Here is a 16,447-nt window from a genome sequence, read left to right as displayed (position 1 = left end):
CTCTTGGAGGCAATGATCACTAAACAGAAGTTGATGTGCTTTGGACATATGCGAGCTGGTGAATCATTGGAAAAGGCAGTTATGTTGGGGGAAGATTGAGGGAATGAGAAGAGGAAGACCACAATTGTGTTGGATGGACACATAAAAGAACTTACCAACTTGAACTTACAGTTGTTGAAAGAAAGGATAAGAGGCCAAGTAGGATGAAGAGCCTTTGCTCGCAAGATCAGCAAGAGTTGAAAAACAACTGAATGGCACATAACAACAACAATGGCAAATTGACTTTGCTGAAATATAGAAAATATTAATTAAATTTATTTTAGTTAATATAGTAGTCTACATTGCAATTTCTTTAAAAAATACAGCCAGAAATGGTCAGTGTATAAGCCTTACTACCAAATCTCTCACTTAAAGATATTCACACACATCTATGTCTGTGAGAGATGAACTACATCAAAATGCATTCCATGAAATCAGAGCATATGAATGAAAATATCTCAATGAACAGTGACAACAGCTTATCACACCAATTGCCATATGCAGAGGGTGCAAAGACTGACAAAGATGATATGTTTATGGAATGTAGACTATGAGAAAAGACAAAGCATGTGGACTGCAGACACTTTGTGAAGACATCCTTGAACACTTACATGCTTTGAAGAGTACAGACAATGAAGTGACTCAATGTAACTTAATAATGCTGACTTCTGCAAGCAAAAGATATTTTCTTAAGCAAATTATAGATGTTGGAACAAAATGGATGCCACTTTTGTATTCACCACATACAATTATGATAAAAAACATCCCCTTTTGCCCAAAGGCAAATTTCGATGTTGTTACAGTCTTATTTCTGCATTAACCGCTATTTCTTCTGTGACAAGATCATTTTAATTTTATAGCTCTTTCTTTCTCTCTCTCTCTCCCTCCCTCCCTCCCATACACATACCCACACACAAATAAACTGCTCTCCTGAATTGTGAAATTACAGTAATATTGCATGACAGATTTATATACAAGATTAACTCTTCCTTAAAATATATGCAATTTCTTTGTAATTTACTCTCAAATTTTATAGGTAATTAAAATGCAGTAATAGAGATTTGTTGGATGGATTGATAATTCTAATATTTGTTCAGTTATTACTTGATGGTAATTAATTATTAATTACCTCCAAAGACTACTAAAGACTTCCCAGAAAGTATTTCATCACACTTTGACATGCTACACTTGCAGAATGATTTGAACAAGCTAGAATTGTCAGCATGTGAAAATGGCTGTCAGATGAATATTAAACAAATGTAAATTTATGCACTTTGATCTAATGAGAGATCCAATGGCATATTATACTAGTGAGATAATGCTAGAAAAAGAAGCTGACCAAGCTAGGGATCTTGCAGCTTTAGTATGCAGGAAGTTGAAGTTCAGGACCATATAGCAAATACAATTCAGAGGATAATTACAATGCTGAAATAAACCTTAACATGTAAAGATATGAAGAAGTCATTTAACCTCTTTACAAGGCTTTGATATGAGCTTATCTGGTCTCTTAGTTTCCAGGGTGAAGAATGGTGATACATCGGGAACTCAATAAATAAGAAATTGTAAACTGATTGTATGAAATCATAAAATCATACAAGATACATGATTTTATGTACTGTAGTATGATGGATGCAAACAATGAAGACTTGGCCATAATGAGTGAGATAGTGAGGTTACACAGTGATACACAGGATGAAGAATGAGCTGGAGCAAATGTAGAAAGGTCTGGCAAGTGGTTCAGATGAGAGCAGAAAGAAAGAAGTGCAAAAAAAAAAAAGAAGGAAATGCTTACTAAGAGACAAGGAAAATTAAAGAGAGAGTCTTGTATGGTGATTCTATCATAAGAAGTGTGCTTCTCAAGAGTGACAAAATTGTGCTTCCTGGTTGCAAACGAGGCTATTAGAATGCAAAAGGGTAAAGTGAAAGAGTTGATTGTTTTGGCTGGAATGAATTATTTGAAAGGAGAAAAGTATGGTATGAGGGAGGACATGAAAAAGTTACTGAAAGTAACAAAAGAAAAGAGTGAGAAAGTTAAATAGTTAAATCCGTTGCCACGATATGAATGACAGAACTGAGCTGAGGAGGGCCATAATAGCAAATGAATCAATGTAGGTTATGCAGGAAGAATGATGTGGAGACTGTGAATGTGTGCAGAGTGAGTTTGACAGATGAAAGGACTTATGCAAGAAGGATGGATTTTGCATCTAAATGGATTTGATGTTCAGTCTGGAAAAAATGTTGTTGAATGAAGTGAAAGTGGATGTGCAAAATCAGGGAAACTAGAGCTTTTAAGAGGAAAGCTGTTGAACAAATACACAGATACTATTGAGGTAGATGAGTGCAATAATATGCAGGAAATGCTTAAATTAGTACCACTAGTAACAAACCAGAATGGAATAGTTAGTATAAAGCATACAGACAGCAGTAGACCTAAGGGGCTATTGTACACTGTACATTGTACACTAATGCCAAGAGTTTGGAACAAGGGAGAGGAGTTTCTGGCGTTGGTCAGTTCATCCTGGCCAAAGGTTATTGGCAATAATGAGACATGGCTGACAGAAGATGATATAGTTAGTGGGATAAAATGTGATAGTAATAGTATTTTCAGGGAGGATAAAGAGAAAAGAATGGAGGGAAGAGTATTATTGATAATGGCCCATGAACTGCAACTAAAGAGAGTAATAATTCAACTGCAGGCCAGTGAAAATAGTACATTTGAGGCCATCTGGTGTGAGATAGTGACAAGCAGAACAAAATATACAGTTGGTTGCTTCTTTAGACCAGAGGATGTAAAGGATGATGGGGACTGCATGCATCAGCATATTAAGCTCAATACATGGAGTGTAATTAATTATTATGGGGGATTTCAACTATGAGAATATAGATTGGAAAGAGGAAAGGACACATGAGAGGAAGGAAATGAAATTTATGCAGTTACTAAGGAATAATTACCTGAGTGTGATGGAGGTAGTAAGTATTTCAGAGTGCTAGATCTATTTACATCAGAGAGTTTCTCTATAACCAAGATGACCACTCTGCAACCAATTGGTGAGTGATCATATGTTCTTAACCTGGAAGGTGGCTAAATGTGCAGAATTTTCAGTTAAGAGAGGAATTATATGTGGAATTACAGGGCGGTAAGTATGACAAACTTAGGAGATTGCTTGGATCAGTGCCATGGCATCTGAAACTGTAAGGGCTGGATGTTGATAGTCCATGGAAAGTGGTAAAGGAGCGTTTAAGGGAAGTAATAGCAGACTGCACACCTAGAGTCAGAAGAACAAATCAAGTGGGAGTAAGCAAGAGCTACTATAAAAAATAAAAAAAATAAAAAATAAAAAAATAAAAAATAAAATTCAAGAAAGGGAAACAGCAGGCATATGAGTAGTACAAAGCAGACCAGAAGGGTAACCAGTGTGGTAAGGCACTGTTTTTCCTCCCACAAATCAGACAAACTGGCCAGAAGAAAATCTAATTAACAGACACAAAATATCACATATTCTTATTTGCTTCAGTCATAATTTCAAATCCAAATGATAGCAACAAGTATGTTTCTATTTCTTCTAAACAACCCTATTTTTGATAGTGATTCATTTAGCATAATTATTTTCTACAATGCAGCTATTATTATTACATTATTACAGAGTGAAGAAGTTTATATTAACATACAAACCAGTCCATATATTAAAATATATTCTATACTCTTTCCTTGTATAATATTTAATTATTACGTAAATAATACAAGAATAGGTATATGTGCACAATTACCTTCTTCTAAATCACTTCGTTCTTCATCATCCTCTTCTGTAGTATCATTCTGGTCATCAGACTCTGAATCATCCATTTCTCCAACATTTTCAGGTGAATAGAAATTTCGAACTGATTTCCTTGTTTTCTGCTTAACACGTGAATACATGTCCTCATAATCCTAATTATTAGCCATAAAAGGTCATCACAGGCAATATTTTGAATATTTTAAAATGAAATAATTTATTAATATTTCAGTGATATAACCAAATCAAAGCATAATAACAACAATGCGTGCATGCACGTGTGTTTTGAAAGTTTTTTTTTTAACTTGGTTTATGATATAAATTAAAGATGCCAAGAAATTATATTCTTGGTTTAAATCCTTTATCCAAGTGTAAGCAAACAAAATTTGCATGGGAAGAAACCTCACGACTAGGCACCTCGTATATAGAGGCTAATAACTTCACATGAATTGCCTTAGTATCCTATAATGCAACACACGTCCTTACAAACATGTATAATGCTATGCATTACGGAAAGGGCCACTACCCAGAGAGGTTTCGACCTTTATTCAGGTCTCATCAGTGGGAGCCAGACCTAGAAGTGATACCAAGGTTGAAGTAATATAGTGGCCCTTCTCATGTCCATTGCATTATGGATACTAAGGCAATTGATATGAAGTCATTAGCCTGTATTATACAAGTAGCCCAGTCGTGAAGTTCCTTCACATGCAATTTTTGTTTGCTTATGCTTGGATAAAGGATTTAAAACAAGAATATAAGTTCTTTACATCTTTAATTTGTATATATATATGTCGTGACGTTCTATTTTCATGTTATGTTCTAAATCCGCCATCTTGCTAAAAGTCACTTTCATAAAATAAAGGAAAACTAATTGCAAATTAATCACTGATCTAAGGGTAGAGAAATTTCTATTATACTGCGCCACTCTATCCTTAGATAAGTCTATATGAATTAGTAAGATTAATTCAAAATTTGTTAGCAGTCTTTTCACTCATTCAGGCCGATGGTATTTATTTTCTTTCCTTCTGGGATTCCCGCTAGATCCGAATTTTTGTGAACGGTGCAGTAAAAAGAAATTCAGGCAAACACAATATTTAAATTAACAAACAAAACATTTAATATATGGTTATATAACAAAATACATGTATTCCACTTTTAAATATGATAACTCAGTCAAGCTAGTACATCAGGTCAAGTCATTCACAATAAATCAATCTTTCAAACTTTCACATACAATTTCACAGTTTCAGAATCACAAAGTTCCTATACTCAACTTATTACAATAGAAATTCTTATTTAAACAGTTTCCTTGTGTCTCTCAGCTACACTCTACGATTAACTCATAACAGGCACTAACCACGGTAGATATCATTTCAATGTCTATAGTTTCAACTCTCAGCCTCGATGGTAAGCTACAGTTAATGTTACAAACAGCGCAACGGAACTAATACTTAAATCTTCATACACTGAAATAAACTAATGTGACTGTCCTTACCAGAAATAATCTTCAGTACTTCCAATATTTTGTGAGCACACTTTCAATTTGTATTTATCATACTTGCGAAACACATTTATAAAAATTCTCCAAGGTTATAACTAAGCCTTATTAATCGCGCTTCAAAACTCCTGGTAAAAACTATAAGGTACATTAATTATTCTTATTTTTCATTCATCAACTAGTTTAACTCCGTACAATTCCTTTTTTCGTAGTATAGAAATAAGTCGTAATTGTAGACTGACTGGATTTATTCAGAATTCTTCTTTGAATGTCCAGTTCTCTAATTATCCGATTACGGCAATAATTTCCTTTATTACTACGGCTGACTTTGCTTTCAGCCAACTATAAGATTCACTTATGAAAAAAAAATATCTACTCAATTCTTCCCTAAGAACCTTTTAATTACATCTACTTCTTTAGTTTACTTCCTTGCTACCTTATAGTTCCAAAGTTCCGTTCCGACCCTCACTTACAACTACGTATCTATTTTCTCTCTTCTCCACAAACGCTCCCTTCACACGCGCCCGTTTATTTTCACGCGTCTCCATGACAACCGATAGACGTAAACATTCTCGCGAATGTTACATTACGCTATACAACTACATTGAGTTATTACATAACATTAAGCTTTCACAAAAGGAATAAATAGAATGATCGCATTTCAATAAATGCGCAGTTAAACTACAAATCAATAAATAAAACAGCTTAATAACATTTAATACAGAATCTATTTACCATTAACACATTTCTTTGATTAAGCAATTAAATATTTGACATAATTAAGGTAGTTATATAATATCAATTATAATTTATGTTATTTACATTAAATAATATCTACAAATATAGTTCTTATGACGGAAAATCATGTTGGATTCTGAATCAAACAACATTTATTCTATTTTCTACATAATTAGAATCCAACATATATATGCCACAAAGAGCGAAGAGGCTCTTTTTTTCCGGCGGCATAAATTAAGTTAAGGGGATAATAATTCCCTCATTTTAAAGCCGGATACGAAACTCGGTGATCGAAATCTAAGAGTTTCATGCCGAAGAACTATCGGCGAGTCCAAGCGCAAGTCATCACTTGGGTAGTACAACACTATGGCAACTCATGCCAAAGGTGGAGCAAGCTCTGTCACTATCCTTAATATTTTCTCATAATGTAAAACGCAGCTCCTAAGAGATGTATTATTGTTTTACATTATGAGGAGAGGTCACTACCCAGACCGGTTTCAACCTTTATTTGTAATTTGAAAACCTTGGTATATCAGGTCCACCTACTCACTGATGAGACCTCAATGAAGGTCAAAGCCGGTCTGGGTAGTGACCTCTCTGCATAATGTAAAACAGTAATACATCTCCTAGGAGCTGCGTTTTACATTATGAGAAAATATTAAGGATAGTGACGGAGCTTGCTCCACCTTTGGCACGAGTTGCCATAGTGTTGTACTACCCAAGTGATGACTTACGCTTGGACTCGCCGATAGTTCTTCGGCATGAAACTCTTAGATTTCAATCTCCGAGTTTCATATCTGGCTTTAAAATAATGAGGGATTTATTATCCCCATAACTTATATATATATATATGCATTATATCCAAAACTGTATAATCCATAAAATGCCAGATATAAATAATTTTGCATATGTAACTTGCCTATGTAACATTATGGCAATGATTCTTGTACTGCAGTGCTACTCTAAAGAAGAAAGACTTCTTCATTGTCGTCTGAGCAATTCAGGTACAGGCTTTTAATGTCCTGTTCCTGCTCTGCAGAAGAAGTTGATCTTTCCACCTTAATCTTGGACGGAAGAAAGAATTACAGATTCAATTCTAACTGCCAAATAGAGAACATTTTCCTAAGCTTTTTTTTTTTCAGCTTGAGTCTTAATCTTTGAGACAGGCAAATAGGGTCTCCTCAGAAACTCAAGTTTTTAAGCCTGCATCACATAAAATTTCAGATAACCTATTTCAATTAATAATGTGAGTGTTAGGATTTAGAATCAGAAGCAGATAGCAGCGGTCTGTCATACTCCACCCAGATGCACCAAAAATCTTTAACAGCACGGTCTTGGCTTTCAGTGACAACTGGGGAAGGGGGTACTAGATTCTTCCTCAATTTCTAAAAATAGGGTTAAAAGAGCTCCAAATACTCCCTTTGGAAAATAAAGAGGAAATTACTAATACTGCAAATAAAAAATCAGAAGTTTTTTTGTCTACATGACTCACTTGATATAAATTTCATTTTATTCAAGGGAAAGTCCAATAATTATCTATGCTTTAGCTTTAAAGTTCAGATGTATATGTGTTTGTGTGTGTGTTGGGGAAGGAATACTTGAATGAAATGTGTATATGTATCAAAGACTTTAACTGCAACAAATATTACTTGGAAATAACACAACTAACTTTTGGTTGCCTTTACAGTATAGGTGGTCCCCGGGTTACAGACGACCCGACTTACCGTATTCTGTACTTATGAACGGGGTCACAAGGCTCCCCATAAGGATAATTAATTATTTCATTATTAATTACTACATAACTGAGAGGAGACCTCCACATAGCCTTTAAAGGAATGCAAAGAACTGATCAGGGCATCTGACCTAATGTCCAATTCTCACCTTCTCGTGGTGCACTCTATTATGTATCTACCTGGATACTGAACACATGAGGATGGGCTGGCAATTTTGGATTTAGCTGACCAAATTGTATTCTTATTGGCTTAAACCAAAATAAAAAATAATGGTACAACTTAACAGAATTTCATGCCGGCTGGGGCATTGCCAGGTTAAACAAGGCCCCCATTGTTTTTGCCAGGGAACAAGGGCAAACAGCAAAAAGTCAGTTACTGGAACAAATTATGGACGGAAGACTTTAACTGCAACAAATATTACTTGGAAATAACACAACTAAATAATCCTAAAACCCACCCCAACTCAACATCACAAGACTTCGAGATCGGTACTATCAACATATAAGAAGCCTGAATGGCAAAGAAATGGAGCTAGTTGAGGAATTGGATAAGTACCAGATAGACATGATAGAGGTGACTGAAATAAAAAAGACAAAAACTGATGAGATCTTTCTGAGCAATAAATACAAAATGTTATATTCAGGCAATGACAATCAAGGAAAAGAAGGAGTAGCCATAGTATTCAATGCTAAATACTAGTTCTAAATACTAGGCTAATCTTCTTGAATGGCAGGCAATTTCAAGTAGAGTGATGTGGACAATTAACAGAATGGGGAACTGGACAATGAGACTTATTTGTGCCGATGGTCCCACAGAAGATTCTACTAAGGTAGAAGTGGAGGAAATTTTTTGAGGCATTAGAGAAAGCAACTGAAACAATGAAAAATGAAAACTTGGTCCTTGTTGGAGATCTAAATAGCAGAGTAGAAAATTATTGTCAGACATACAAAAATATATTGGGAAAAGAGCAAAGATAATAAATGATGGAAGTTTTTCACTTGGCAATGCTACCAATTATATATTTGGTTTAATCCTTTACCCAAGTGTAAGCAAACAAAGTTTGCAGCTTAAGTATTTTCTGCAGCAACTCGTGATAAAGGTGGAGTAAATTCTGATCACTTGCCTTAGTATCACCAATAATGCAAAGCACATCTCCTTGCAGACATGTATAATGCTATGCATTAAGGGAAGGGCCCATACCATTTCGACCTTTATTGAGGTCTCATCAGTGGGAGCCAGACCCAGAGGTGGTGATACTAAGGTGGAAGTAATGCAGAAGTCATATTACCATATACCAGTTGCCAAAAGGTGTCAACACCTTATTATTAAAATTCTCTGGATTAGAGATAGTTGATGGAAGTGTTTTCACTTGGCTATGCTACCAATTATATATTGGGTTTAATCCTTTATCCAAGTGTAAGCAAACAAAGTTTGCAACTGAAGCACCTGCATTACTTCCACCTTAGTATCACCACCTCTGGGTCTGGCTCTAACTGATAAGACCTAATAAAGGTCGAAACCAGTTTGGGTAGTGGCCCTTCCCTTAATGCATAGCATTATACATGTCATCAAGGAGATGTGCTTTGCATTATGGGAGATACTACGACAAGTGATCAGAACTTACTTCACCTTTACGAGTTGCTGCAGTCCTGAAAATACTTCAGGTGCAAACTTTGTTTGCTTACACTTGGATAAAGGATTAAACCAAATATACAATTCAAAGTTAATAATAATGGCAAATACCTGTTGGATTCCTGCTCAGGACATGGACTGGTTATTAATTACACAACTTTCCAACATAAAAATGTGCACAAATTCACATGGAGAGAAGAGGCAAGGAATAAGAAAAGTCTCATTGACTATGTCATTGTTGATAGATGTTTTCTCCCTGGTGCAGGACACCAGAGTGTACAGAGGATTTGAAATTGGAAGTGATCACCATTTAGTCTTGAGCAGGATAAAATTGAATTTCATATTGAAAAGAATGACATGTAAGAAAGTTTTAAAGCGAATAAAAGTTGAGCAGCTCTCAGATGTGAACTGTAGATTAAAATACAGAAAGATTATTGAAAAGAAAATGAAAGAGTTTGAGAACAGGAATCAAACCTTGGAGATTCAGTGGCAGACTCTGAAGAAAACATTGATTGATTCTGCCAGAGAGGCATGTGGTGAGGTTGTCTGAAAGGATAGAAAAATCAGAACTCCATGGTGGACACAGGAAGTTAAAGAGGCAGTGAAAGAAAAGAAGAAAGCATATCAAAAGTTCCTGGCAAATAAATCAGCTTATGCTCTTAGAGAATACAGAGACAAATGTAAGAAAGCTAAACTGTGTAAAACTAGCTAAACAAAAGTTATGGGAGGACTTTGGTAAGAACATAGAAAATAATATCAAGAAGAAGGTAAAATAGTCTGGAGGTTGTTGAAGAAGCTCAGAAATGGAGGAAAGAGTTCTGTAAAAGGAATTAGAGATGATAATGGTGATGTGAAAAACATGAGAAAAAGATATCCTTGAAGTATGGAGTAATTACTTCGAAAAATTGCTAAATGAAACAAGCAGTGATGACAGCACAATGGTAGAAAACACTGACCAGGCGTGCAGTCAGGAATACATATCCATACTTAAAGTAGAAAAAGCCATCAAAAGCTTGAAATGTGGAAAGGCAGCAGGAGTAGATCATATTCAACCAGAAATGCTCAAGTATGGAGATATAAAAGTCTCACAGCGACTGCACTGAATAGTTCAGAAGGCCTGGACAGAGGGACGAATTCCAGATGATTGGAGTAGAGCTCTCATAGTACCCATATATAAAAAGAGAAATAAAACTGAATGTGAGAATTACAGAGGTATTTCCCTACTGAGTGTCCTTGGTAAGATATATGCAAGTATACTTGAGAAATGGTTGAGAAGGATTGTGGAAGAGAAGCTTGGTGGAGAACAAGCTGGATTCAGGCCAAATAGAGGTTGTCAGGATCAGATTTGCACTTTATGACAAATAGTTGAGAAATAATGGGAATATAACAAAGATCTCTATTCGGGTTTTGCAGATCTGTAAAAGACATAAGACAAGGTGCCAAGAGAAAAGCTATTCAAAACACTACAGTTGTATGATGTCATGAAGCTTCATGACACTGCTTTCTGGAATTAGATTAAACGTATTACAGTATTTCTCAGACCATGATCCACAATTTTTTATTTAATAAATATAACAAGAATTACTGTTTCTTCACAGAATAATGAATAGTACATTCCACCCTTCTGGGCATAAGAACTGCATTTCTGAAACAACACTACAATGGATGCAAATTCCCTAAGAATTTGGAGGGTTTTTTTTTTTTTTTGGTTCTCATCCACAAAAGGCTGTAAACACTTGGAAGGGCTAAGGATTTTTTATTTTTTTTATTTTTTACATAACCTGTAAACCCTCTCTAGAAGACCAAACATAGGGCTCTTTCATATCATTATAAGCTTCCAATAAATGTGGCACTGATCTCAAATCAGGTGATACAATTCATCTCCCACCTAAAGATAATCCTAAACATCCAAGCCCAGTGAGATTTGGACCTGTAGCAGCCACTCAAGCCAACCAGTGGGTTAATCCACTGTTTTCCATTACGTGTACATTGAATTGGCAGATTAGCTTCAGATTTGCCCATCATGAATGTAAGCTGAATCATATGAAAAACTTCTCATAAGAAACATCATTAGTTCATTGAAAAGATTCAGATTTCTTGAGGAATTATGCAATTTTACCTATTTTTTTTTTCTTCTTAAGTTATTTATAGACTTTCTGGTGTAGTCTTATGACAGTCTAAATAACTCGCTTATACTTTATACTGCTGTCCATTAAATCATTGTTTTTGAAAGTTGTTAAACAATCTGCCATTTTAAGACCTTTCAATATGCTGGTTGTTTGGGGGTGAACATGTGTTCATTTTCCAATTCATTCTTGTTAAGTTGTCAGTTCTGTGAAATTTTTAGTTACTAGATGTTTCAGAGAAATGTGTGGCAAATATAATAATGTATATTAAAAAAATTAGCATGTAAGGATAATTAGAATTTATTTACAACCCCTACATATTTCACTCACTGCAACATGAGCATCTTTTAGGGAAAGCAAAAGAATTGGTTACAACATTTAAAATATTAACACAATGATTCAAAAGGCATGAGTTATACTTTCATGTGTCTAAGTCACAGCTGAGTGAGCAGGAGACAACACTATTAAAGTTTTAAGGAACCAGGTCAGGTATAATTTTGCAATTAAAAACAATAATAATGATAATAATAATAAATAAAAATTATCACAGTTTATGGCTGTTTATCACAGTTTACTTCCCAAACTTGGAGATAGGAATGTAGTCTGTTCGATTAAGATGATGACATAGTGTTTAACATGTTTCAAGGAATAGATGATCAAATTTAAAGCTGCTATGGTGTAACATACTTACTGATTCCAATGAACTCTATGTCTAGTGTCGATGGCATGAGAAACAAGGTTCTGAACCATCTGATTCTAGAAATCTTAGGTAACCATGTGTTCTTCAATTCTGATCCTAGCAGAACAGCCAGTCTGTCCAAATTGCAAAGTCGACATGAACAGAGTTCTTGATAGATACGAGGCAAGGATAGTGGAGGTAATGTATGTATTGTATTTGCAGAAAATCCTCTTTACATTAGATTGTAGTCTGGCTGAAGAATGATAAATGTTATTTTCTGGATTGTTGTTTCTTTATATCCATTAGACAACAAAGTGATTCGTATTTTATTTAATTCTTCTAACAGAAGGGTTTGACAAAGAACAAACTGCATGTGCTCTATGTACAAGGCTTTTGATTATATCTGTCTTAAAATATAAAAAAAAAGTAAGAATCTTTTCATCATAAAATCCACCATTTCAGTTAGAGAAGAAAATCACTGTGCTACTAAAACATGATGTTACAAAAACACATCCACTCCAAGAATGCAGCCTCTAAGCTTGCCAGCTATTGGCATACTGATTCACAAAGGGTTCTGCTCATCCTTTATAGCAGCAGAAGGCCATATTACAACTGGTTCGTGCACACTACTGAAATTTACCGAACTTTAGAGAAGCACATAGTACCCATCGATAGCCTTTTTTTTTTTAATGATAAAAAAAAAATCACATTATGTTATGGTAGTTTCTCTCATTTTATCCTGCTATTAACAACAAACTATAATTATAAGATAAAACAACTAGAATTATAAAAACACACTGTATATCATTTGGTCTGTATTTAAAATTAGAGCTATGTTACATGAAATATGCATTTCTTGCTTTCAGTAGCACCAGCTCTGTGATGCAGCAATGAAACTGAGTTAATAGTAAAAATTGTTCACACCATTTCCCTTTCACTCATTATTAACAACAGCAAACACAGCTCAGATTACTATCTAGTTTGAATATAAGTGAGTCTAAGTGTAGATTACAACTTAAAATTGAACAGATTTATGTCTTACTTTACTCCAAAATACTGCAGCAGAACAAAATATCCTTCATGCTTTATTTTAAACAATGATGAAATTTACAGAAATCATTTTTTCAAGCTGATTTAAATCACATAATAGAGAATTATATTTTAAAAAAGGCATAAACTGTGATATATATACAGGGAAATGATTTGAAAAGGTACATGCAACAAGCACATACTTAAGTAGAACTTGTCATGATATCAGCAACATGTACAAATGCTGTAACCTCACAAGCAAGATAATTAACACCAACAGCAACAGATATATTAAATGAAATTCCTGTCGCTTACCAAGCAATAAAAGCAAAGAGCACTGCACATTGTTTAATTAATACTAAGACAGGAGAAGGTAAGAAACGAAGTAAAAGTTATGTGCTGATGAGACTGGTAGGGTGCTTACATAAGGAAAATTACTGGAGATATAGCAGTGCTAAGAGAAAAATCTGATGGCCAAACTAATCTCAAAGAAAACATCATAATGATGCAAAACAAACTGATTTATTGTTAAAGAGACCACACAATTAAATGTTTTTTTAATTGTAATTTTAAGTTCTAAAAAGAGACAATTCTTGGGAGTTTTTGATATATATATATATATCTGTACCAACAGTGTAGAAAAAATTGCCAACCTTATCAAATTTTAACTGCTCACAGAAATGGAGAAGGATTTTCCCCCCTTGGCTTTTTTATGAATGTGTGTAGATATATGGTGATTTTTAAAAAAAAGCAATACAGGCAAAGTACTATACAATGCAGTTTTATCTAAAGAAAAAGAAAAGTAAAAGATTAATGAATAATAGTACAAAAAATAATTCACTTTTTTATTTATTTCTTCCCATGTATTTAAGAATATATTCATTCATTCAAATGAAGTTTGCAACTGTTTCCAGTAAACAAGTGAAAAAAAAAATGCTTTGAGAGTGAAAGAGAAATATTTAGAAAGCGGACAGAGGGGGGGAATGGGAGTCCCAAAAAATTTGTATAATGAAATTTGTTTGGTAACAAAAAATGATTTCAAAAATTGTACTGATGTCATGGATGTTTATTACATAGATACATATTATTCCTTTCTTATATTTTCTTTAGGTGCAAACATGCTACTATTATCATCATCATCAAATTCCTGCCATGTACCCTCAAGGGGTGTACAGGATATGATAGTACTACATGAAAAATTTACATCATTACTAACTTCCTATCTACAATTTTCCTCCAAATCAGTCTGTTACTTGTCAAGACTCCAACATTATCAGATCTTATATTTCTATCGTCTAAGGCACTTTGTACCATATCAATCCACCTTATCTTCCTTTGTCTTCCTCTGGGTCGTTTTCCAGGCAACCTGGCACAGAACACTTGTTTTGCTAATCTTTCCTCGCCCATTCTGTCTAAATGACCATACCACCTGACATTAGCTCTGCTAACGCATTCCTGGATGCTGACAACATCAAGTTCTTTCCTAATATCCTCATTTTTAATATGATATTGCCATTGTCATCTTTCTCAGGACTCTCATATCTGTGGATTCTAGTCTTTGGTCAAGTGTTTTACTTCTGAACCAGCTCTCAGATCCATAACTTAAAACTGGTTTGAACACTGTCTTGTATACAGCTAATTTGGTGTTCCAACTAATTTCTCTCTTATTCCATATGAATTTATTCAATTGACTTCCTACCATACCAGCTTTGGTGATTCTATTGTCTATTTCTATCTTTAATTTACCATCATCACTAAAAATCGTGCCTAAGTAACTGAAATGTTTTACTTGTTCCACAGGTTCTCCATTCACAACAAAGTTGACATTTTCAATGATTCTGCCTATTTTCATTTTTCTTTGTCTTTTTATTGCTGACCTTCATACCATATCTATTACAACAGTTATTCAATTTAATCAGTGAATCTTGCAGACCTGTAGCAGATTTATTTAGAAGTATAACATCGTCCGCATAAAGCAAAGAGCAGACATTAACATCTCCAATTTTGATATCATGTTTAATACCACTTTCCTTCATAATGTGATCCATATAGATAATGAATAACAGAGGGGATAATGTACATCCTTGTCTCACACCAGATTTAACATTAAACCATCTTCCTGTACTTCCTTCAATAAAGACTAATACAACTCAAATAAAGACTAATTATTGCTTGATATAATGCCCCATTGACACCATATAACTGCAGCATATTGAATAGCTTCTCTCTTGGCACCTTGTCATATGCCTTTTCCAAATCGACAAGACTTAAATACAGATCTTTGTTATATTCCCATGCTTTCTCGACTATTTGTCGTAAAGTGAAGATCTGATCCTGACAGTCTCTATTTGGCCTGAATCCAGCTTGTTCTTCACCATGCTTTCCTTCCACAATTCTTCTCAACCTTTTCTCAAGTATACTTGCATATATCTCACTAGGAACACTTAGTAGGGAAATACCTCTGTAATTCTCACATTCAGTTTTATTTCCCTTTTTATATATGGGTACTATGAGATCTCTACTCCAATCATCAGGAATTCTTCCCCCTGTCCAGGCATTCTGAACTATGCAGTGTAGCCACTGTAAGACTTTTATACTACCATACTTCAGAATTTCTGGTCGAATATCATCTACTCCTGCTGCCTTTCCACATTTCAAGCCTTTGATGGCTTTTTCTACTTCAAGTATGGATATGTATTCCTGACTGCATGGCTGGTCAGTGTTTTTTATCACTGTGCTGCCATCACTGCTTGTTTTATTTAGCAGTTTTTCAAAGTAATTACTCCATACTTCAAGGATATCTTTTTCTCCTGTTTTCATGTCATCACCTTTATCATCTCTAACTCCTTTTACAGCACTCTTTCCTCCATTCCTAAGATTTTTCAACAACCTCCAGAATATTTTGCCACCTTCTTGATATTTATTTTCTATATTCTTGCCAAAGTCCTCCCATGACTTTTGTTTAGCTAGTTTTACACACTGTTTAGCTTTCTTACATTTGTCTCTGTATTCTGTAAGAGTAAAAGCTGACTTATTTGCCAGGAACTTTTGATATGCTTTCTTCTTTTCCTTCACTGCCTCTTTAACTTCCTGTGTCCACCAGGGAGTTCTGATTTTTTTATCCTTGCACACAACCTCACCACATGCCTCTCTGGCAGAATCAATCAATGTTTTCTTCAGAGTTTGCCACTGAATCTCCA

At 34.7% G+C, this 16,447-nt stretch overlaps 1 protein-coding gene across 1 annotated transcript in view; it reads right to left on the bottom strand.

Annotated features, from left to right (window-relative positions):
• The window catches only part of LOC150095219 (ATPase family AAA domain-containing protein 2-like), a 538,448-nt gene that overhangs the window by 457,312 nt on the left and 64,689 nt on the right, over positions 1–16,447 (bottom strand). The window contains exon 4 of the mRNA XM_090410622.1: positions 3,808–3,967. Within this exon, the coding sequence (XP_090266748.1) occupies positions 3,808–3,967 (160 nt within the window). The remainder of the gene's footprint in view (positions 1–3,807; positions 3,968–16,447) is intronic.

The sequence above is a fragment of the Typopeltis vanoorti genome, chromosome 20 (assembly GCF_054136105.1).
Source record: "Typopeltis vanoorti isolate ZY-2024b chromosome 20, IOZ_Tvanoo_1.0, whole genome shotgun sequence".
NCBI lineage: Eukaryota > Metazoa > Arthropoda > Arachnida > Uropygi > Thelyphonidae > Typopeltis > Typopeltis vanoorti.
Note: the sequence above shows the minus strand (reverse complement) of the source record. Positions and strands in the feature narration are given on the sequence as shown.